The 23,820-nt window shown below is 49.8% G+C and overlaps 1 protein-coding gene across 1 annotated transcript; it reads left to right on the forward strand.

Moving 5' to 3' along the window:
- Nucleotides 1-863: 863 nt before the first annotated feature.
- DUSP9 (dual specificity phosphatase 9) lies at nt 864-17,462 on the forward strand. Its single transcript, XM_035097089.3, has 4 exons — nt 864-1,002; nt 5,531-6,911; nt 11,156-11,578; nt 14,654-17,462. The coding sequence occupies exons 2-4, from the start codon at nt 6,554-6,556 to the stop codon at nt 14,950-14,952; spliced, it is 1,080 nt and encodes a 359-aa protein (XP_034952980.1). The 5' UTR covers nt 864-1,002; nt 5,531-6,553; the 3' UTR covers nt 14,953-17,462.
- Nucleotides 17,463-23,820: the final 6,358 nt, after the last annotated feature.

The raw sequence follows: 23,820 nt of genomic DNA on the forward strand, positions 1-23,820 counted from the left end.
AGACACTGTTACCTCATATCCGTAACAGTATGATGCGGACGCAGCCAAAAGCACACACAGTCGCCGTACCAAGCGTATGAAAACCCGAATGACGCCAGGCTGCCCTTAAAAGCACGAGAGAGCAGAGCCCCAGCCCAAGGCGCCCACCTGACACCGTCCTTGTCCGGCTGGAAACCAGCTCAAGGGAGACGGATGCGCAACCGCGTGCGCGGGTGCGCGCCCGGCCGCCTCGCTTAGTTGCTCCCGCTCCGCCTCCCCGGGGAGGCGCCTCCGGCCAAAGACGACGCGCCTGGGCGGGGCTCCAGGCTGTACACAGCCACCACGTGGAGCTGGGGTGGGGACGCGCCTCGGCCAAGCGGGCAGAGAGAGGCGGAGAGAGAGGCTGGCCGTCCGCGCGGCGCTGGAGACGTTGCCTCGAGGCCGCCTCGCCTGCCCGCCTGCTTCTGCTCGCGTGGCCGGGCTTCTCCTCCCGCGGACCTGTTTATCTCTGGCATCTTACAGAACAAGTGTATCCACAGTGTCTCTCTCAACCCCGCGCTGCCCGCCCGCCCAGCCCCGCGCGGAAGTTGCTCGCAGCATCGCCAGCCGCCGAGCCGAGGAGGCTGCGGGCGGCCGAAGCTCTCCCTGGGCGCGCGCCCCGGCGCCCTGCAGATGGAGGCGGCCGAGGACTTCGTCGCTCCTCCCGCTGCCGCAGCGGCGAGTCGCCTTTCTCGCGGCGACGGGAGAGCAGGAGCCGGATCAGGCGACTGAGCCGAAGCAGCCCAGCAAAGCAGCCGAGCTGGCGGCGGCGCCGAAGACAGCGCCGGGCGGCGGAGCGGTTGGCCTCGAGAGCCGCCTTGGTGCAGGAGTCCTCCCTGCCCGCTTCGCTCTTCTCTCGAGGCCGAAGGAGACGCGCTGAGGGCGTCGGGCTCGCTCCGAAAACTGCGGCCCGTCTTAGGCGCAGACGCCGGCGGGATGGCCGAGCTCCGCGAGGCGTCCACAAAGCGCGGCGAGCGCCGCAGGGTAAGAGGAACGTGCGCCTTGGGCTCCGCTTTTACGCAGCGTTGGCTGCCAAGGGCTTGACGCGGCCAGGGCTTAGCCCCGCCGGGACCTCTTTTTTCTGTGCCGAGGTTTAAGCTGCGCAAAATTCGTGTGGAGTCCTAATCCTAAATACACCAGCTTGAAGCTCGATCCCATTGAACTCAGGAGGGCGGGCTAGTTGACTCCCGGCCCTGAGAAGATGGGAGGCGGATTCAAGAGAAATCGGGCTTCTGGGCACGCGCGAAGTACTTTCGCTTTAGCTATAAGCCCTGAGTAAACTTGCACAGGTACTGTACAAGGTAAATGGTGCTTTTGAGCATGTGTAAAGTGCCATCACTAAGGAACCACGGCCAGCCTTCCCGTGCACATTAGGGATTAAGAGAAGGTCTACTAGGCAAAGCAGAATATTTATTATTATTATTATTATTATTTTGAGGGGGAGGGCGTTATTCCCCTGGACACTCCTAGGGATGGATATTGGCAGTCTTCAGAATGCCCTTTCTGTACACACCTTGCAATCCTTGCCTCCACTCCTTAAGAAAGGTCGATATTAATATCTCCATTGCTAGGGTGAGATCAAGAGAGTGGAGGCTTGTCTGTGAAGTGGATCGTGGCAGAGGCAAAGACTCAAACAATAGACTTTTTGATGAAAAGTTTAGTCTTGGTTGGCTTCAGCTGCAGCAGGAAATAGGTTGTCTTGGCACAGGGAGCGATAGTTGGTGGGAGTTATAGTTCAGCAACATCTGAGAACCCAACGTTGAAGAGCACTGATGAAAGGGATAAATGGAGCAGGCCCAAGACAGGCCTGAGGCAGAACAGCCCAATGGCACCATCATCACTACTACCCTCCCAGTACTTGACCTGGCGCAATCTGCCCAGGGCATGCACAGGAGAACTCCAGTCATCCACTCCATTACCTTTTATGCCTCCCAAAGTTCACTGTATCTAAAGCAGGTGTGGGGAACCTGTAGCCCTCCACAGGTTGCTGAACTACAACTCCCATCATCCCTGGCCATTGGTCATGCTTGCTGGGGTAGATGGGAGTTGTAGTTTGGTTATGTTTGGAGGGCCCAAGGTTTCCCCACACCTAAGGCAACCTTGACTCGTTTCACCTCTTGCCATAGGCAAACTGCATGTGAACTTTGTCTGTTTCAGCAGTGTCCTATTTTGCAGCAGTGTTGTGAAGACAAAGCCTGCAAAGGGCTTACCGAATGAAAAGTTCCAAATAAATTATAAACTGTAACTAGTCTGGTTGTGAGTTGTGGCTGGTGCGTGGGGCTCCCTTGCTTTCCTGGGCTACTGGGAAGGAGGGTGAAGAGGCAAAGGGAATTAGGCGGTATGGAGCATGGCGATTCAGCCAAACCAGTGTTCCTGCCATTGCAAGCCACAGCAGGCTCCCTGCATCTTAACCCTCTCTGAGAGCAGCAGCAACCTGCGGTGTTGGGGGGCCACTTGTACCACCTCACCAGCCACTACTGACGAGGCTCCAGCAAGCTCAGCATGCTCTCCACATTGGGTGCCCCTCCAGACACCCTTTTTGGGGATTTTGTGATGATTTGTGCTCATGATACTATTGGGGTGGTTACTGTATATTCCTGCATATAAGACTACTTTTTAACCCAGGGAAATCTTCTCAAAAGTCAGGGGTCGTCTTATACGCTGGGTCGTATTTCTTATACGGCGCGTATATCCCAAACTCTATATTTTAACTGGAAAAGTCGGGGGTCGTCTTATACGCCCAGTCATCTTCTACGCCAGAATATATGGTATATGGGACTCTGCTTTCCATACTGTTTGTGCCTGCTGAAGATTGGAGGTGGAAATCCTGCTTTCTTTCCAGTTGATACATTCCCCATAACCTCCTGCTGGAGCGCTGTAAGTTTTTACAGAATGAAATGTTTCAGTTTGCTTTTTATTATTAGATTTATTTATTTATACCCCATCTTCTTCCCTGACGGCACTCGAGGCAGTTTACAGATAAAAACAAGTCATTAAGAACATGGGGGGGGGGGAACCACAATCTTTTAAATCCAGTTAAACATTAATGGAATTAAAACTGTATACGTATATAAAATTTGTTTAAAACATACACATAAATACAATTAAAAAACACAGCACCAGCCTTTTCATTAAAAGCAGTCAATTCCCCAAAGCCTGTTAGAACAAGAGTCTTGTCCCGCTTGTGTTGGCTATAGCGCAGTGGTGCCCCTCCAGACGGCAGTAATGTGGCAACATGGGGAAAGCATCACAGAACAGCTCATAAAGCAGAATGATGTGTAAGCGGTCCAGTGTAAATCCACGACAAGTGCTCTATTGCCTGAATGTCATGTTGCAGAATAGACCTGCAGAAAGAAGCCCAAGTGGTGGGCTCTAAAAACCATGCTCTGTAGGGCTGCAAACCTATGCATCCTAACTCAAAGGAAAGCCCCACCAAACGTATCCTAGATCTTAGAAGAGGAAGGGTTGTCTGTTATCACTATCTGAGGTTCTTTGTGTGCCCCCTCCAGGAGAGGTCCTCAGGATGGCTACACGAGAAGGGGCCTTTTCTGCAGTGGCTCCCCACTTGGGAAATGTTCTTCCCAGGGAGGCTTGCCTGGAGCCTTCATTATATGTCTTTAGGTGCCAGGTGAAAATGTTCCTCTACAACCAGGACTTTGACTGTTTAAAGGATCTGTGGCCTTTTCAGTGTGCTTCTGGGAGAGGGGATATAGATTTGTTTGTTTTTATTTGTTATGTGTTTCATGTTCTTTTGTATTTTTATGCTGTAAGCCTCCCTGTGATTTTTGGATGAAGAGCAGTACTCCCAATTTACGTGGGTGGTACATTCCAAGGCACTGCATGTTTAAGTGAAATATGGTATATTTGAAACACCATTGAAAAAGCCTGCAAACACCCCATTCCGGCCCCACCCCTCCCTCTTTTCTGACGTTTTCAGGTTACTTCCTAGTTCAGCATGGTCACACACATATCAGATGTGCCTAAAACATCACTGCCTATATATAAATTTAATAAATGCCACTACTACTGCTGCTACTACTACCAATAATAATACTAGGAACTTGTAAAATGCTGATTAATTTCTCCTGCTTGTGTTCATTATATAAGCATTGGAGAATAGATGTGTGCTTTTCTGTTTTGTTAAGTGGTGGCTTTAATCTCGCTCAGCTATAGGTTGGCCAACTTTTCAACCAGCTCTTGCACTTGCATGTTTAGCAGAAGCAATTGATCTGCGGGCATTAACCTGTGATGTTTATTTCCAGGCCTCAAAAAGCTTTTTTTTCTGCTGATTTTCTGCAGATCAATCTCCTCTTAAAGGGAAGAGAGCAGGCCAGGTTATGGGGCAGGGTTTTTTAGGGGTGGGGGTAGGTGTTGACAACCCTAAATACGACTGAGCATTATGGAGCCAAGGGTGGTGATTATTCCGGATTGATTAAGCCACAATAAATTAATTGTTTGTGCCACTGATTCATAATCTGTAACTGGACATAGAGATTTGCATAATAGTTTTGAAAGGTAAAGGTAAAGGGACCCCTGACCATTAGGTCCAGTCGTGACCGACTCTGGGGTTGCACGCTCATCTCGCATTATTGGCCGAGGGAGCCGGCGTACAGCTTCCAGGTCATGTGGCCAGCATGACAAAGCCGCTTCTGGCAAACCAGAGCAGCACATGGAAACGCCATTTACCTTCCCGCTGTAGCGGTTCCTATTTATCTACTTGCATTTTGACGTGCTTTTGAACTGCTAGGTTGGCAGGAGCTGGGACCAAGCAACGGGAGCTCACCCCGTCACAGGGATTCGAACCGCCGACCTTCTGATCAGCAAGCCCTAGGCTCAGTGGTTTAACCACAGCGCCACCTGGGTCCCATAGTTTTGAAAGGTACAATAAGGAAATTGCCAACTTCCTCCTTTTGAAATCCTGAAAGTATAAGAAGCGCAAGAAGCTGCTGTCCTGAGTCAGCCTTCATCCCTTTGTCTCAGCACTGTCTGCACAGCCTGGCAGGCAGTGACTGTCCTGTGTCTCAGACGGAGTCCTTTCCCAACCCCATTGGCGGATGAGCCAAGTTGAACCTGAGAGTTTTACTCAGGTGCAAAGCACGTGCTCTTACGACTGGAGCTATGGTCCTTAGTAGAGGGTGCTTCTGAGCTCGTGCAGAGTGCCTCTCTCCCTCCTGCACTCACCCACACCCGACTACCTTTAGTCACCTTACACACATCTGGGATTCAGAGCGAAAGGCTTCCTGGGTGTGCAAGATGTGGCTGGTTTGAAATGAAGGAATGGAAGCCCCGGGTGCCTGCAGTGTGTACACAGCCTATGTTGTCATCCGACTCTTGGCAGTGACTGCTGTCTTCCCTCTGGTTGCCAGGAAGTCTCTCGTCAGCATCTGGCCAGGATGGAGGGGACAGCAAGGTGCCAGGAAGGGAACACGCACTTCCCGTGTTTCCCTTAGCCTGCTGCCTGTGTGCTCTCTCTCCCCCAGCCTCACTCTCCCCTTTTGCTTTCCCACTGCAGGTTCCTCCAGGATCTGTGCTAGTATCCCCTTCTCTGGAAGCCTGAGGTGCTGTTCTTGGTACCCAGAGCGTGCACATCTCTCTCTCTCTCTCTCTTCCCCCCCTCCCTTCATTTTCTACACACACACCCCCCCACTGGCTTACCTGGATGCCTGCTTACCACAGACCCACGCCACCCTGGCCTCTGCTTCAGCACATCCTCTCCAGCGACACTGGATAGACTTCAGCTGGCAGGTGGATCAAGGGATTCTTCTTCAGGCTGGGACACAAGTTCTGGCTCTCCACAACTGGCAGAGATCTACCGGTTACTTCCAGGGCAGCAACGGCAGAGGAACAATATTAGCTGGATTCCCATGCAGAGAAAGGGGAGGCACAACTTGCGATCCTAATTTTGGTTGGCTGCAGCTGTCCCTGATTTGGAAGATCATCCCTTGCGTGGCAGCACTAGGGGAACCACAGCAGTAAGACAGGTCAGGATTCTGAGTGGAGTGTCCAAGAAGCCACTTCTCCCCCCTCTGCGAGAATCCTCTGTAGCCTCTTCTCCTCCAGACTGTCGCAAAGCCCAGGGACCCGTCCCTCCTTTTCTACTTTCGCCACTTGAGAGGCTAGGTACCATACCATACCATTCCTTTCCCTTCTCCCCCCTCCAAAAAAAGACTGAAGGATGATTTCCACGCATGGAGGCACCTCTCATTGTACCCCGCTCTTGCTTTGGTAGCCCAGGCTGTTTGGATTGCGATGGATGGGGTGAGACCTGTGCTGGCAACATGATGTAGTGATTCCTTCAGGGCAAAGGCACCTGGGACTTCGGATCCTGAGTTTGGAACGACCTGCCAATTGGACAAAACCTTTCCCTGCAGACTCCCCTTTTCAGGCCCTGGAAGTGGCGAGCTTCTGGGTGCAGCTGTTGCGTCATTGCGAGTGGGGAAAATCCAGGCGGTGCTCTGAGATTTTGGCAAGGTTGGCTTGGGCAGTCTTGACCGTGAAGATTCTCATCATCTTCCAGACCGTGGCTTGTAGCCACATGGAAGACCTGGGAAAATCCACGTCGTGGCTGCGGGCTGAGCTGGCCTCCCCGTCTCCGTGCCTCCACATCCTGGACTGCCGCAGCCGGGAGCTGTACGACTCGTCCCACGTGGAGCGGGCGCTGAGCGTGGCCCTCCCGGGGCTGCTGCTTCGTCGTCTCCGGAAGGGGAATCTTTCAGTCCGGTCCTTGCTGCCAGGGCCTCCCCAGGCCCTCAGGGATAGCACGGTGCTCCTATATGACGAGGGAACGCTCCAGCTGCCCCCATCAGGGAGCCAGGAGGAGGACGAAGGGTCGGTGCTGGTGACGCTTCTGCAGAAGCTGCGGGAGGAAGGTTGCCCCGCCTACTACCTGCAAGGTGGGTGTGCTGAGGGAAAGCAGGATTTGTGAAGGTGGGGGGTAACTTTGAGATGGGGCAGGGCTACCCAACATATGGATACTTATCTCTTTCCTAGGGGGCTACCTTAGGTTGAGTCCACCTCATCAGTCTCAGGACAAGCCACACAGACTGGCAAAGGTTCTCTGGGGTTTGGGGGGGGGGCGTTCCCAGCCCTACCTGAAAATACTGGTGCCTGGACCTGGGACTTTGCATGCAAAGCAGATGCTCTACCTTTGAGCTGTGGCCCTTGCCTAAAAGATGTGGAAGCTCCCTTCTATTCAGTCAGGCCATTGGTCCATCTTGGTGTTATCTGCACTGACTGACAGCTTCTCTTCAGGGTTTGAGGAAGCGTCTTCTCCCAACCCTTCCCAAAGATGCTGCGGCCTTCTGCATGCAAAGCAGGTGCTCTACCTGTGATCTGTGGAGCAGGGGAAAGGCAGATTCAGGAATATCGTTGCCAGATTTCAAGCCAGAGATTTCCTCTGTTTTTAAATTTGCTGCTGAATCAGGAGAGCAGATAACCACAATTGCTTGCACCTATTGCACCCCTCCCTGTACTGCCATGTTCCCCCTCCCTGCCTGTTCTAATGAGCAGTTTTTCAGCTGTGGCAACTCAGGAGAATTGCTGCCTCTGAAGCAGAGGAGGAACCTGGCCATCTGGGGTTTGACTTGGCATAAGGGGGTGTCCATATTAGCACCATAGAGTTCAGTTTGTTTTTGTTTGTGCAACACACAGGGAACACTCTATGGGTGGGATTTGGGGGACAAGGCAGCGGATGCTTTCACCCTGCTTTCACACCTTGGCTAGAGATGAATTACAGAATGGCTTCAGGCCTCCAATCAGTGTGAAGCTAGATAGAGAAACAACGCCTCCAACAGTAGCATCTGAGAACAAAGTGCAGGATACGTATGTATTTTGGATAACACTGTGGGAACATGGATGACAAACCGAGCCCTGGAAGTGCAGTGAGGACACAGTAAATTGGGGCGTGGGCATGGCCTTGGTATTGTTGCACATCCCTTCCTAGTGACCTTAGCCAGGAATATTATCCTGTATCAGAGATGGAGGAACCTGTGTCGCTCTTGTGAACTCCAACTCCCATCAGCTCCAGCCAACATGGCCAAGGCTTGGGGGATAGTGGGAGCTGGAGTCCAGGAACATTTGGAAGGTACCTCTGGTTCCTCACACCTGCCTAAGATTTTATGTCTCTTCCTAGGGAGGTTTGCCCAGCGCCTTCATTACATATCTCTAGGTGCCAGGCAAAAGCATCTCCCAGGCCTTTTAAACTGATGGGGTACTGTGTTCATTTGTTATTGTGACTTTAAAAAAGGAAGCCCTGAAAGTGAAGTGTTTTCCCCTTGCTACATCTGCATGCTTTCAAGGTCTTCTTTATCCCCCAGCTCTTAAATGTACAAGGGGGACTCTGCCAGGGTGGGTGAGTGGGCGGCTGGGGGGGGGGGGGTTGGATGGCAACACAGCACAGGCCTGCCCTGGGAAACTTCCCTGGCCGCTTCCCAAGCCTGTTAAGTCTCACCCTAGGCCTGACCCATCAGAGCAACCGGGCTGGGAGCCAGAAGAGAACAGTAGTGAATAAGGCTGCCAGCTCTTCAACTGGCCATTGTAGCTGTGCTTTTAACAAAAGTTTGATTTGCAGACCCTTAGCAAATGGTGATTCTCTGCAGGGCTGTGAAAAGCTTCACTTGCAGATTTCTGCACTATGTGCTTCTGCTAAATGCAAAAGAACTTGCCAATCCCCCCCCCCAATCAGTTTGCGACTCTAAATCTCAGCAAGCCTTTTGGCAAGTGTGCCACCAGTGAAGCCCAAACTATGAGCCACTTTAGCTTCTACAGCAGGTTATATGAAGCTCCCACTTTGTCTCTTTGACTTCCTCCGCATGGAGCTTTGCTGTGATTCAACCCTTGGCTACCCTTTAGCTAGACCACGGGGCGCCCTTCAGATTATGAACTACAATGCCTATCAGTCCCTGTCAGCATGGTCAGGGATGATGGGGAGTTGCAGTTCGACAACATTTTGAGGGCGCCAGGTTGGCTCTGTCCACCTATTGACTGACTAATTGTAGGGTTGCCAAACTGCAACTTGAATGCTCAAGACCAAACTGCACACAGTGCAGAGTTCTGTGTAACTTTGATCCTCTTTCTTTATTTTTGACTGTAGCCTTTTCAGCAGAGTTGGGTAGAGGGGACTGCTTAACCTTTCCACCAGCAGCAGTGGTTGCCTCTTCAAAAATCACCCCTTCATCTGTTTTTCTCCACATCAGGGAAAATATTCTTGAACCTGTGTTTTTTCCTCCATGGAGAGAAATGTAGTTGTGAGTGATTTTCAGCACAAAAGCATCTCCTTCCCACCCACAGATCTTCCACTCAAGATTGCACCTCTCTCTGCGGCTACCTTTTCATGTGAGATGCTCTTAAAAATATATTGAGGCAAAGCTACACCCAGCAGCATTTAACATGTAGTTCGCTGCTCACTTTGTCCTTTGGAAAAAGTGATTAGGTGGAAGATGAAAACAGAGTTTCCCCCACACACATTGCAAGCTGCTCTTAAATTCTCTCTTGTGCACAACAACGGTATTACGGTAAAAGTATTACGGTAAAAGTGCAGGAGCACTGCCCTTTTTCACCAGGTCTCCCTAATTCTCCCCACCCCTGCTCCGCAGCACTGAAGACTGCCAGGATTGCAGGTTTCGGGACAGCTGCACATTCCTGCATTGCAATGGGTTGGGCTAGATCAGGGGTAGGCAACCTAAGCCCAGGGGCTGGATGCGGCCCAGTTGCCTTCTCAATCTGGCCCACGGACAGTCCGGGAATCAGCGTGTTTTATACGAGTAGAATGTGTGCTTTTATTTAAAATGCATCTCTGGGTTATTTGTGGGGAATTGGAATTTGTTCATTATTTTTTTCAAAATATAGTCCGCCAGTCCGCCCCCCACATGGTCTGGTGGACCGGCCCATGGCTGAAAAAGGTTGCTGACCCCTGGGCTAAATGATCCTCAAGGTCCCTTTAACTCTGCAGTTCTCCGATTCTGTGCTCTTTTTAAAAATGCCAAAAGCCTGGAATGGGAGCAGTTAAAGTGTTTTGTTATGTAATCTATGATAAACATGTCCTGCAGATTTCTACAATCAAAAGGTAATATCGCCAAGGCAACAATCTGTAAACAAACAATCTCCCCTGCACAACACTTTGCAGCAGCCTCTGTAAGCGAAAGGGGGGCTGTGTTAAAGTGGGGACAAGAGGTCTGGGCTCCAGCAGAAAGGATTCAGCACTTGGAGCTCCTGACTGCTCCTTAACAACACCTTTGCCAAGTACAGAAAGTCATGGATATGGGTAGGGCAAAAGTACTGCTTCTGGGGGGGGGGTCCTGAATGGAGTAACTGTGCCCCTAAAGGACCAGGTATGCAAGACTCACCGCTGCCCATGGAGGCGCAGGTCAATTCTGTGTCCAGGGCGGCTGTCTATCAGTTCCATCTGGTACATTGGCTGAGACCCTGCCTGCCCGCATACTGTCTCACCAGAGTGGTGCATGCTCTAGTTATCTCCCACTTAGACTACTGCAACGCGCTCTACGTGGGGCTACCTTTGAAGGTGACCCAGAAACTACAACTAATCCAGAATGCAGCAGCTAGACTGATGACTCGGAGTGGCTGCCGGGACCGTATAACACCGGTCCTGAAAGACCTACATTGGCTCCCAGTACGTTTCCAAGCACAATTCAAAGTGTTGGTGCTGACCTTGAAAGCCCTGAACAGCCTTGGACCAGTATACCTGAAGGAGCATCTCTACCCCCATCATTCAGCCCAGACACTGAGGTCCAGTGCCGAGGGCCTTCTGGTGGTTCCCTTGCTGTAAGAAGTGAGGTTACAGGCACAGGGCCTTCTCGGTAGTGGTGCGCACCCTGTGGAATGCCCTCCCATTAGATGTTAAGGAGATGAGTAATTATATAACCTTTAGGAGACATCTGAACTGATTTTTTAAAATGTTTAATGTCTTTATGTTTTTAATATTCTGTTGGAAGCGGCCCAGAGTGGCTGGTGCAACCCAGGACAGGGTACAAATAATAAATTGTTATTGTTAATAATTATTGCAGGAAAGGGTGTCCCCACTATGACAGGGGAACCTCCAGTGTAAGTGCTTTAATTCTGCATGTAACAACTGTGGCTATGCTGCTGCTGAGTCGTCTCTTGGCTTTGTCCTTCCTTGCAGGAGGCTTCCATAAATTTCAGGCTGAATGGCCACACCTCTGTGAGACCAACCTGGACACAGCCAGTGCTAGTAGCTCACCTGTGCCCCCGACAGCTCCTGTGGTGGGACTGGGCGGCCTGAGCCTCAGCTCCGACTGCTCCGATGCAGAGTCGGGGCCCCTCAGCAGCGGGATGGAGTCGGAAGGGGCGAGCCCCCCCTCCTTCCCCGTGCAGATTCTACCCAACCTCTACCTGGGCAGCGCCCGTGACTCTGCCAACATGGACACCCTGGCCAAACTGGGCATCCGCTACATCCTCAACGTCACCCCCAACCTGCCCAACCTCTTTGAGAAGAACGGCGACTTCCATTACAAGCAGATCCCTATCTCAGACCACTGGAGCCAGAACCTCTCTCAGTTCTTCCCTGAGGCCATTGAGTTCATTGGTGAGTGAAGGGGAAGGCAGGCAGAAAACCACACCCTTGGCCTCCCGCTTGCCTTTTCCTGTGGCTGTTGTCTGCTGGCCATCGGAGGACCCATTCACATGACCCCTGCAAAGCATTTGAGGGAATGTGGCTTGTGTCCCCGAGACAGTCATCTGAGTCCACTAAGAAGCAACTGGCAGCCCTTGAGCTCACTGCAGCTCACAGCTGACTGACTCCTAGTTGGGCCCCGTCACTCACCTTTGAGTCTTCACGTTGGGGGCGGGGACAGACTAGATGGACCTTTGGAGTCCCTTCCAGCTCTGCAATTCTATGATTCATGATTGATTCATAAGGGGGGCCAGGGAACCTAGAAACACTGTGTCTCCCGCAGTTTTTTTGTAATACAGTGGTGCCTCGCTAGACGAAATTAATTCGTTCCACGGGTCTTTTCTTATAGCGAAAAATTCGTCTAGCGAATCCCATAGGAATGCATTGAATTTTTTTTTAAAAAAAATTGCCCATAGGAACGCATTAATTGAATTTTAATGCATTCCTATGGGAAACCACGATTTGCTAGACGAATTTTTCGTAAAACGGATTCGTCTAGCGAGGCAACCTCCGCTCGAAAAATCCTTTTGTTAAGCGGAAATTTCGTTAAGCAGGGCATTCGTTAAGCAAGGCACCACTGTATACCACTTGGGAACTTTCAGTACTCTGGGGCTTGCCAGTGAGTAAGGAGCTGGGACCAACACCCCAGATTGTCCCACCAGTGCATCTAGTTGTTTTGGGGGCCAGTGGGCAGATAGATACACTTGGAAATGGGTTTTCCAAGCCAGGGTCCCCATAGTGAGTTGCTGGTGCTTGAACTAAGGTCAGGTAGGACCAAGGAAGGGCAGGAGGCCTGGCTTCCAGTATTAATCCCTGGCTTGGGTGATCCAAAGGCCTCACCCAAGGTCAGTGGGGCCAGAGCTTTGCCTCCTTGTTTCCTCCTCTGCATCAGCTGTGAATGAACCTTTGCCCTCCACCCCCACCCACAAGATTTGCTGCACTACAACTCCCATCATCCCTGGCCATTGGCCGTGCTTGCTGGGAGTGTGGGGAGTTGTAGTTTGGTGACATCTGGACCAAGGGTTCCCCATACCTGCTGTACAGGAATAAGGCTCATGGGTCCTCAGGCAGCTTATTAGGTAAAGTCCTTAGAACTTGTGGGGCTCCCAGTTGATCTACATCTTTAGTGATGAGGTACAGTAATAAAGCGCCCCAGACTAGAGAAGGCAACACGATGGTGTGCCATTCCGTTCTCATTTGTTCTCATGACACTCTCAGCAGGCACAGTTTTCAAGCAGCCCCATACTGATCTGCTTTGAATTTTGTGCTGCTGGAGAGCAGGAGTCCTTTACCTGCTGAGGGCATCAAGTTAGCCCTAGATGGTTGTGAGCATAAGCCCTTAGCTCAAGGTATCTACTGCATGGGCTGGGTTAACTGACACCTCCAGCCCACCCCTGTCTTTTAGGGACGTACATGCGCAGCCCCTCACTCTTCCTTTGCCTTACAAACCTGCAATCTTCCCTGACGTTAAGTCTCCTACACTCCCAAACTGGTTCTCTGCTGCTGGCCAGTCTCCCCCTTTTCTTTCTCATTGAGCAGCTTCCGTGTGTGCACACAGCGAGGTCTGTGGTCTGTGCAGCCTCAGATTGGTTCTGTTCCTGCATCATCTGTAGAGTGTCCTACAGAATATGATGCCTTGGTACCAACTAGGCCCGCAATGGTTCATTGATGAATTTGCCAGATTAATTATTTTAAAAGATTTTGTTCGGGTGCCTCTGATTGATAAAGCAGAGCAAAGAGAGGCATTTTCCCTTTTCTCTCTATTCAACAGAGATAATGCATTCTCATAAACTGACTTATTTGCATTCCTCATTCTAATCATTTTGCTTGGCCACTCAAATTTTCACAAAGTGCTTCTTGCAAGCAGGGCACTGCAACAAAATGTTGCAGCAACTCCATTCCACTTCCCCTCCCTTCCAGTGGTAGGAAGGGGGTGCCTGCCCACCCCCCAAACTCCCTTATCATGGGCCACAGCTATTTTTTGAGCTTTCTCTCCTGATCATCTAATGTCAGCTCAAATGCCCTTTTCCTCATTGTTTCACACTCTCTTTTGCTGCCCACTTCCTTTTGCCCCCAAACTTCTAAATTCTTTGCAAGCCTTTCTGGAACTGGAGCCAGAAGAGAACAATTTGCACACTCTTTTCTAGACCTAGATTGTGTGTTTCTTTGGCACAGTTTGAAATATGCTGTTGCAGTGCACGCAGTCATGGACACATACAATTCTCAGACTTTTCCTTTGGAAAATTCAGCATCAAATCTTCCATTTTAAAAAAATGGAGTGATGGAAGAATAATCTCTGGGACAGTTTAGGAGAGATGATGCCCACCAGTACCTTTTATCAAAGTTGTCTCCATCTGGTTTCTCCCTAGCATGATGCAAAGGGCCATTGCCCTGCTGCCGTGGTCCCTAGGCAAGTCAGTCTGTGTGAAAAATCAAAACAAGGTCACTTATATTCCCGGGGGGGAGGGGGAGCAAAGCTGAATTCGGTGACATGTATAAATTATGTGACCAAGCATATCTACATCTTTCTTAATTGCTTCATATAGTTGGAGGAGCATGGCAGAATGTGAAGTCCTATCACATCACTAGGAGCTTTACTCAGCCCCACTCTGGCTAGTGAAATCTCAGCAGTCAATTTCTATATACAGTCAGCCCTGAGGACTAGAAACTTGCTTTTTGATACACACACACACACACACACACACACACACACACACACACACACACACACAGGAAGCCAAGTTCTTCGCTAGTAAAGTTGCAGGATATCCTCAGCACTGCTCTTAACCTGAACTTTCACACCCCCCCTTGGGTTCTTCCCCCACCTGCCCCCTTTGTCCTGCCTCCCTCCCCTCATCCCCGCTTTCTTCTCTGCCCCAGCCCTACAGCCCCAGTTTTACAGGACAGCAAATCCAGTGCAGCCGTATTCACGCGCCCAACCTGTTCTTTCCCTTCCTTTCCCCTTTCTCGTTCCCTCTCTTGTCCCAGATGAGGCCCTGTCCCGGAACTGTGGCATCCTGGTGCACTGCTTGGCGGGGATCAGCCGCTCGGTGACCGTCACTGTAGCCTACCTCATGCAGAAGCTCAACCTCTCCCTCAACGACGCCTACGATCTGGTGAAGCGGAAGAAGTCCAACATCTCGCCCAACTTCAACTTCATGGGGCAGCTGCTGGACTTTGAGAAGTCGCTGGGGCTCAGCAGGGCCAGCCGGCGCCCCCCCTCCGGCCAGAGCTGCTTCTTCACCTCGCCAACTGACGACAGCGTCTTTGAGCTGGATCCCACGTAGGGCCAAAACAGGGCGGTGGCCTCTCTTCTTGTCGTCGTCATTGGCCGCCTCCTCCTCCTCCTCCTCTTCAGTTTTTCCTGCCTGCCCTGGTGGCAGAGTCCCTTCGGGGACCAACTGAATACCTCACACGCCAGAGAGGAAGGCACCTCTTACAGCTGCCTTTGTTGCTGTGGATACTGCACACCTTCCCAAACATGCAGCTCAGCTGATGGGGCCAGATCAATAACCAAAGACCCTCCCTGCCCCCCACAACCCTTTCCGCCTGCCTCTCCATTCCCCAAGATGCCTGGATAAAATGTTGAGTGTTTCCTCTGGGCACACAGACCGTGTGGTCCAGGCCACCCTGATAGATTTTAAAAGATTTGGAACGGGCCGTTTTCAGGGCTGGAACCTGCTGGTTGCTAAAGTGCCCATCTTAATATAGGACGTTCCCCATTCTACAGCCATAATCTAGAAACTGGTTGGGTTGCAGACCTATGGCTCCTATGAGAATCCTCCCTCCCCCCCAGAACTTCCAGTTCTAGAGCTACATCATTCAGTTTAAGGGGGGGAAATGGGGGGGGGTAATGAAAGAGAGAAACGAGTCTCCTGTGGCATGAATAAAAGGATAATCCAGATTAGAAGCGTATATCTCAAAGGTGAAAGGTTCCATCTTGTTCTTGTTCTTGTTCCAAAACAGTGTCGCTGCATGTATAGTCTGAGACTCTAGAATTGCCTTAGGGAGCCCCTGCCAGGAATGGTACAAGACACCAAACAAAAGAATCTACACCCTTTTAAGCCTTTGGCCTCTGGTTCTAGGAATTAATCCTATCATGCCTGATGCAAGAACTGCAGCTCTGGAACTGGGACAGTTAAGGAATCTCTGGGTCAAGAACCTACAAGCTTTGGATGGAGATCCAGAAGCCTGTATCATTCATTGTACCTCAACCATCATCTGCCCCACAACTTCCCATCCCAGAAGCAGTTCCAGCCGGCCACTCTGGAATTAATCCAGCTATTTCGGAAAAGCAGAAGGAAAATGTGTGGGGTCGAGGTTTTGGAGCAGATTTGCATCAGGGAGCCGGCTGGAAGACCTAGATAATAGGGGGCGTGGCGATCAGTTCCTGCACAGAGGTGGTGAAAGTGGAGCAGCTCTGAATTTCATGCCTGTGTTTGTACAAATGTTGAATATGTGTATGCCTTAATGCCTGCTTGTAAGCAACCAGAGCTGTGTGTGTGTGAGTACTAGACAGTGCCTGCTTAGCCTGCATGCAGGGCTTAATTTGTGGCCAGAACATAGGGCTGAAACTCGCTTTCAGTGTCAGGTGCTCCGTCCAGGCACAAGTTAAGTACTAGTAACAAAGAAGAGAGCACTTCTGAGCATGGGCAGAAAAACAATCAAAGAAGTAGTAGGTAAATGGGCAGGCCGCTGGCCACAGGCTGCTCCCCTGCAATAGGCTACAGTTCTTGGGTAAAAGGATGTGAATTGTAATAAATAGGCTTGAACCTCAGCACTTCCTTTTTTAAAAAAATGAATTAAATTAACCATTGCCTGTAAGTGAGTGTAGTCAGATAACAGATTGTGCCTGTATGTTCTATGTCCAGGGCATGCTGATGCCCCCTGCTTAATGAGAGTTCCCTAGGTGTCTGTTGTGGGGGAGGAGGGGAAAGGAGATTGTTAGCCGCTTTGAGACTCCTTCGGGTAGTGATAAAGCGGGATATCAAATCCAAACTCCTCCTCTTCTTCTTCACTATGGATCTGCTGGGCTGATTCTCTGCTGCAATTCCATAAGTTGTTGGCATTTTCTGCAGGATTGGCTTCTTCCTGATCCCGCCTTCCTTTCTTGACATTTCTTTAAAGCAACTTTCTTAGTCCTTTTGGCTATGAAGATATGCTTAAAAGTGCTCTCAGGCAATGCTTGCTGAAATAATCTTGAGCAGCTGCAGAATGAGGGGCTCCAGGGTCCTGCATAGTGGGCCTCCCTATGATTAGCAAAAGCAGGATAAAGGATGCAGAGCTGTAAGCAAAAATTTGCAGAGTAACACTGCAATCTTAGTGTCTGCATAGAATTACTGGTAAGTCCTATGATGTCCGATGAGACTTATTCCTAGGTAAAGGTGTAGAGAGGACTGCAGCTTAGGTTGTACAAAATACAAGCAATTATGCAAATTCACTCAGCTAGTATCATTCATGTGGGTTGCAGAATTCAGCTTTGGGTGGGGGGGGGGATTTGGACTGCCTGGACACAACCTTTAATTTTATTTGGCTGTAGACTTCAGTCCTGTGTACCTGTAGGTGAAAAATGCAGGTCCGTCATTTTCTCTTTTCCTCTTCATGGCAGCTAAGAGAACTGCCTTAGGATGGTCATTTTTTAAATAATAATAATAATAATTAATAATAATGGTTGGTATCCTGGTCTCTTTGTTTTCCAAATGAATGTATATGGCTTCGGAACCAACTGCGGAGATAGGCAAGGACTGTCATTGCCATGGGCAACACAGTCACTGCAATAAAAACAGGCCTTTAAACAGAGGAGTGTGGATTTGTTTGGTGTTGATGCCGATGAAAAGCAGCTGATGGCGAACCACTTCACATGCACAGGACTAATCCAAAGAAAGCCACTAACCCGGGTTTGAGGAACCTCTGGCCCTGGAGATGTTTGCTGAACTACAACTCCCATCTTTCTTGGCTATTGGCCAGGCTTGCTGGGACTTCTGGGAGCTGTAGTTCAGCAGCATCTGGAGGGCCAAAGGTTCCCCACATCTGCCATAACCCCAATGACTGAGATCATCTGGATTTTTAAATAAAAAACAGAATGGTGTTTCATAGTGTACATACACCATCTTTATAATTTAAAACGTGGCTGTACATTTCTGTACTCAGAAATAAATAAAAGCCTCACTCACTGATGTTTTGAGTAGAAGACATTATCAGCCCCGTGCTTTAACCATCTGAGCTATTCTCCACCAGTGGCCTTCACTGTGGCTGATCAGAAGTCAGAACAAAAGCAGGAACCACAGAGTCAGTCTTGGGTCCCGAAATTTCAATGGACTGCAATTCCCATCATCTCCAGGCTACATAGCCAACGCTCAGGGGGGTGATAGGGCCCTAGTAGTTCAACAACATCTGGGGAACCAATGTAAGAAAACAAGAATGTCAGCAAACGGCTTCTCTTTCAGAGTATTCTGTGTGACATTAAGTGTGTACCTCTAGCCTGGATTAGTATGGGAGGGCTGGGAGGGGGAATGGAGAGATTTCTGGTTTTGACCGCAGCTCAGGAAGGAGAGAGATTCCCAGGAAGGGAGAAGAAGCCTGAGATGAGGTGATTTTAGGAGCTGTCTTACACAGAGTCAGACCACTCGCTCGGAATTCTCTACACCTGCAGCCCCTTAACCTCTACCTCCTTAGCTGCCGGATTTCCTTGAATTCCTCAATTTTCCAGGCTTTTAAAATAGTTTCTTCCCTCTTGTGTAGGTTCCAGAAAATTGGTACAAGCAAGTATTTTGCTTGATTCCGCCCCAACTCCCACTTTTATGCCTTGGAAAAATGAGTCCACCTGCCAGCTTTCTGATAATAGTTAGGTAGGCATCGGCTCTCTGTGTGGCACTAAAATTGGGAGTTACTTTCACTTGCTTTGCAGAACAGCAGCTGTGTTGGTCTGCTGTACTACAGCACCACCAACAAAACCCTCCCCTTACTTAGGTAAGAGTAACCCCATCAAACCCAGTAGGTTTTACTTCTGAGTAGACCTGCACAGGATTGGCGTTCTAATCTGAGGAAGACTGAACCATGAGGGTCTTTATTCTAGATGGATTGATTCAGGGCATTCACTCACTTTGCCCATCTTCAACTCTCTCTCTCTCTGCTCACTGCTTCTGTTCTGTACCCACAAATTACTCCTGAGTCAAGGTGCCCCTAAATAAGAGGAAAGGGTTGCCCACTCCTGGTCTGCACTGACTGTGACTGGATTTCCAGGGCTGCAGGCTGCTCTAGCTGGAGATGCCTGGGATTGAGCTATGGATGTAGGCAACATCTTTTCCCTGTACAACACACTTCTCTTTTCCTGCCCACCTGCATCCCAGGATGGTTGTGGTTAATTACTGGCTATAAGAGGAGCACGAGGGTCTTTGATTAACAGCTAATCTTTCTTCCAGAGGAAGTGAAAGCAGATCATAAGCAAAGAAAGATCTTCAGATCTGCAAACACTTGCCAGATACAATGATGATAGGAACCCAATTGCTCTGCAGGTGGATAGAACCGAGTTCTGGGAAGCAGTAACAGACCTGAAGCCTAGAGTGGCAACCATTTCAAAACTAATTGTAACCGAAATTGCCTGGTGTTAACACAGTTTGTGATGATGGGCTATGGCAGAGGTGGGGAACCAACTCCTGTCAGCCCCTGCCAGTGTGGTCACTGGCCATGGATAATGAAAGTAGTAGTTTGGCAACTTTGGGGAGGTTCCCATCCCTTTGGCTATGGTATTGACCAGTGAAGGAAGGGTTGGTAGGCCAGCCTGACAGCATTTAAACCAGACCTGGCAAATCCAGGAGTTTCATATTTTAGGCCACTTACAGCAGGTAAAAAAAAAAGTAAAGGACCCCTGGATTGTTAAATCCAGTCAAAGGTGACTATGGGGTTGTGGCGCTCATCTCCCTTTCAGACCAAGGGAGCCAGCGTTTGTCCACAGACAGCTTTCCGGGTCATGTGGCCACCAGGACTAAACCGCTTCTGGCACAATGGAACACCGTGATGGAAACCAGAGCGCACAGAAACGCCGTTTACCTTCCCATCACAGCGGTACCTATTTCTCTACTTACACTGGCATGCTTTCGAATTGCTAGGTAGGCAGGAGCTGGGACAGAGCAACAGGAGCTCACCCTGTTGTGCGGATTCGAAGCGCCAACCTTCTGATTGGCAAGCCCAAGAGGCTCAGTGGTTTAGACCACAGCGCCACCCGCATCCTGCAACCAACTACGGCATACAAGTGTTGCATCACACACATTTCCTTTTTATGTCCCCCAATGTATTTGGGGGCTGCACATGCACAGTTCCAAAGACAGTTGCTATTGCTATTTATGGTTGCCTTGCAAATATACCTATATAGTATACCTATATTCTGCCTTTTAGGACAAAGTCCTCCTAAGGTCACTTACCCCTCAAAGCATTTGAACCACATTTCATTCTAACCTTTTATTTTTTTAAAAAAAAAACACCTGTGTGTGCCTGTTCCTCATCTCACTGTCCTCTTCCTTCCATTTCTGTTTCTGGACTAAAATTCCTCCGTCATCCCTGGCCATGTTTTACCAGGCTCACCCAGATACTGCCACAACTCCAGCTATAACCCAACCATTACAGGATGACGTTGGTCAATATTTTAGTGCAGTGCAGCTGAATGAAAAAGAGGTTCAGAATTCAGAAATTTAACAGAGAAAATGAAGGCCAGCAGGCCAAGGGGGAGAGTTTGATGTTTCTCTGCGGGGCAGGAATTGCTGCTCACAAGCAGGTATGTAGTTTCTTGTAAGCTAGTTCTATAACTGGGTGGTAAAGGTAAAGGGACCCCTGACCATTAGGTCCAGTCGTGACCGACTCTGGGGTTGCGCGCTCATCTCGCATTATTGGCCGAGGGAGCCGGCGTATAGCTTCCAGGTCATGTGGCCAGCATGACTAAGCCGCTTCTGGTGAACCAGAGCAGCACACGGAAACACCGTTTACCTTCCCGCTGTAGCGGTCCCTATTTATCTACTTGCACTTTGACGTGCTTTTGAACTGCTAGGTTGGCAGGAGCTGGGACTGAGCAACGGGAGCTCACCCCGTCACAGGGATTCGAACTGCTGACCTTCTGATCAGCAAGCCCTAGGCTCTGTGGTTTAACCCACAGTGCCACCTGCGTCCCTATAACTGGGTGAACTTCAGGCCAAAACAACCTGACCACAGCCTGGAAGGAAAATGCTAGTGTGCATCCTTCACATGGTACGTCCTCAGCATTTGCTTCCTCACTTGGCAGCCTCTTTCAGTCACATCCAAGATGGTCCTGGCTGCTCTAGGAAGTTTCTGCCACCTTGCTAGAGTGGGAGAAAGGGCAGATGTGCCCGTGTTGATGATGGAAAGCAACGAGCTCAGATGGAGATCTCCACACATCTAATGGTACTTCTTTTTCAGCTGACTTGCAAATCTGTGCCCTTTTGCACTGGGCTGCATGTTCCTGTTTCATGCTTCAAATATAATTTGTGGTTCCCTTTTTCTGCATGGTAGTTGGTTCAGCTTTAGTACACGATTCCCCCCTTGGCTCTCTCTGCACTCTTCCCATCTGTGTCTGTTTTGCGTCTTTTCATTCCGTTGTGTTTTTTTAAAAAAACTCTTCTACTCAGTTGCCTGGTAACCAGCCTCTTTTCTGTTCTGAGAAGAGGGTGGAGTGGGAGGGAAACTAGCTGTAATCCTGGGGGATGCCCATATTGGACTTTCCCTTCCACCACACACACATAGAAAGACACTTTCACTTCCCCAGGGGGCAGAATGCACACTGCAACGCATGCATGGCCTTGTGTCACTGGCATCCACAACATAAAAGGGTTCCTGGAAATGTCACGCTGCTGACCGACGCACCAGATTTTAGAGGGACAAATTTATCCCTTTTTTTAAAAAAAAAAGTGTGGGAGAAACCTGCCAATTAGACGTCACAACCAGGCCCACCATCAAGCAGGTATCGTCCGAATGCCAGATTCGGCCATGGGGAGGCCCAGATCTGCTATCATTTCTGAGCCTGAAGGACGGAGGCACCTGAGGACAAAAATAAATGGTTGCAACATGAGAAGATAGAAATATATAGATGTGTGAATCTCTGCCACTTTAATCCAGCTCTCATCTTCCCCACGCCACCCACTAGGCTGGGCCTTCAAAAGCTGCCCAAAGGCAGGCATTCAAGGAAGGGAAAATCCTCCATTTAAAAGCCAGAGTAGGTAAGTGTGGACATGGATTGAAGAGATCCCTGCATCCTGGTTTGGTCTCGAGGAGGGAATCTTTTCTTTCTCAGCCTTGTTTACCTTAGAAGAGAATGGTGATGTAAGGGTTATAATGTCGAACCAGGGTCCAGGGCCTTGGAGAGCTGGGTTCAAGCTCCCCCTCAGATATGAAATTCTCTCTTGCCAGCCATTCTCTCTCTCTTTCTCAGCCTAATCTACTTGAAAGAGTTGTTGTAGAGATGTTGTGGAGAAAACCGTGTGTGTGAATTTACGCTTCTTGTATGGCAGGTGTGGGGAACCATTGGTCGGCCAGATGTTGCTGAACTACATCTCCCATCAGCCCCAGCAATGGCCGGGAGTGATGGGAGTTGTAGTTCAGCAGCATCGGGGGGGATGGGTAAAGGTTCCCCACACCTTGTGATTGTCACCCTGAGCTCCATGGAGCAAGAGTGGAGTCCAGTGGTACCTCGGTTTATGAACACAATTGGTTCCGGAAGTCTGTTCATAAACTGAAGCGTTCATAAACTGAAGCGAACTTTCCCATTGAAAGTAATGGAAAGTGAATTAATCCGTTCTCGATGGGTCCGCGGCGTTCGTAAACCGAAAATTCATAAACCGAGGTGTTCATAAACCGAGGTTCCACTGTATACAAATGGTTATTGCTAATTAAAAATGCTTCCTCCAGTTTTGTCATTGTGTTAAAGGGACAGGCGGGGAGATATGTCACAGTCCTATAGGGAGAACTAGCTGCCCCAGTGTGTCTTGGTCTCTCTTTCGCAGGCACACTTTTGGTTCTCTGGTTGTGAGCTTCCGTTCCCACCGCCACCCTTCCCCTGTTTGCAGCCATTTCCTGCAAGCTGTTTCCGAGGGATTATTTTCACCCCGTTTTCTTCCTGTCGGAGGACAGGAAGGGCAACTTCCTATGCAGAGGAGATTGCTGTCGCCTGAACAGTCATTCTTGTCCTCATTGTGTTGTGCTGTGCGCTTTGCAGTCCTTATTGTGTCCACACAAAAAACACCACAAGACAGGACATGAAATGCTTTGTGGGTGGGAAAATGACAAGAGATAATCTGCAGCACCAGGACGATGAAAGAACATATTGTGGCAAAACCTGGCCGAACCGAGGACCAAATTACATCCCACCATCTTCCACCCTGCTCTTCCTCCAAGGAACGGAGGGTGGCATAAAATGCCTCTGGCTGCACATTTTATCCTCAGAACAACCTTGTGAAGAAGGTTAGGGTGGGAGACCTTGTGGCAGCATAGTGTCTTTTATTGTCTCTGGTCTAAGGTCACTCAGTGTGCCTCATGACTGATAGAGAAACTGAAAAAATAATAATAATAATAATAATAATAATAATAATAATAATAATAATAATTAAAAACAACAACAACAACAACAACAACAACAACAACAGGTCAACTCTGTGTCCAGGGCAGCTGTTTATCAGCTCCATCTGGTACGCAGGCTGAGTCCCTACCTGCCCACTGACTGTCTCTCCAGAGTGGTGCATGCTCTGGTTATCTCCTGCTTGGACTACTGCAATGCGCTCTACGTGGGGCTACCTTTGAAGGTGACCCGGAAACTACAACTAATCCAGAATGCGGCAGCTAGACTGGTGACTGGGAGCGGCCGCCGAGACCACATAACACTGGTCCTGAAAGACCTACATTGGCTCCCAGTACGTTTCCGAGCACAATTCAAAGTGTTGGTGTTGACCTTTAAAGCCCTAAACGGCCTCGGTCCGGTATACCTGAAGGAACGTCTCCACCCCCATCGTTCTGCCCAGACACTGAGGTCCAGCTCCGAGGGCCTTCTGGCGGTTCCCTCGCTACGAGAAGCCAAGTTACAGGGAACCAGGCAGAGGGCCTTCTCGGTAGTGGCACCCACCCTGTGGAATGCCCTCCCACTAGAGGTCAAAGAGAAC

The sequence above is a fragment of the Zootoca vivipara genome, chromosome 15 (assembly GCF_965207765.1).
Source record: "Zootoca vivipara chromosome 15, rZooViv2.hap1.1, whole genome shotgun sequence".
Taxonomy (NCBI): Eukaryota; Metazoa; Chordata; class Lepidosauria; order Squamata; family Lacertidae; genus Zootoca; species Zootoca vivipara.

Bases quoted from the DNA above. Each gene is read 5' to 3' on its own strand.
- DUSP9 (XM_035097089.3), top strand. From the start codon at position 6,554: ATGGAAGACCTGGGAAAATCCACGTCGTGGCTGCGGGCTGAGCTGGCC. The intron at 6,912-11,155 runs GTGGGTGTGCTG...CCTTCCTTGCAG, and splicing joins CCCCGCCTACTACCTGCAAG to GAGGCTTCCATAAATTTCAG. The intron at 11,579-14,653 runs GTGAGTGAAGGG...CTCTTGTCCCAG, and splicing joins TGAGGCCATTGAGTTCATTG to ATGAGGCCCTGTCCCGGAAC.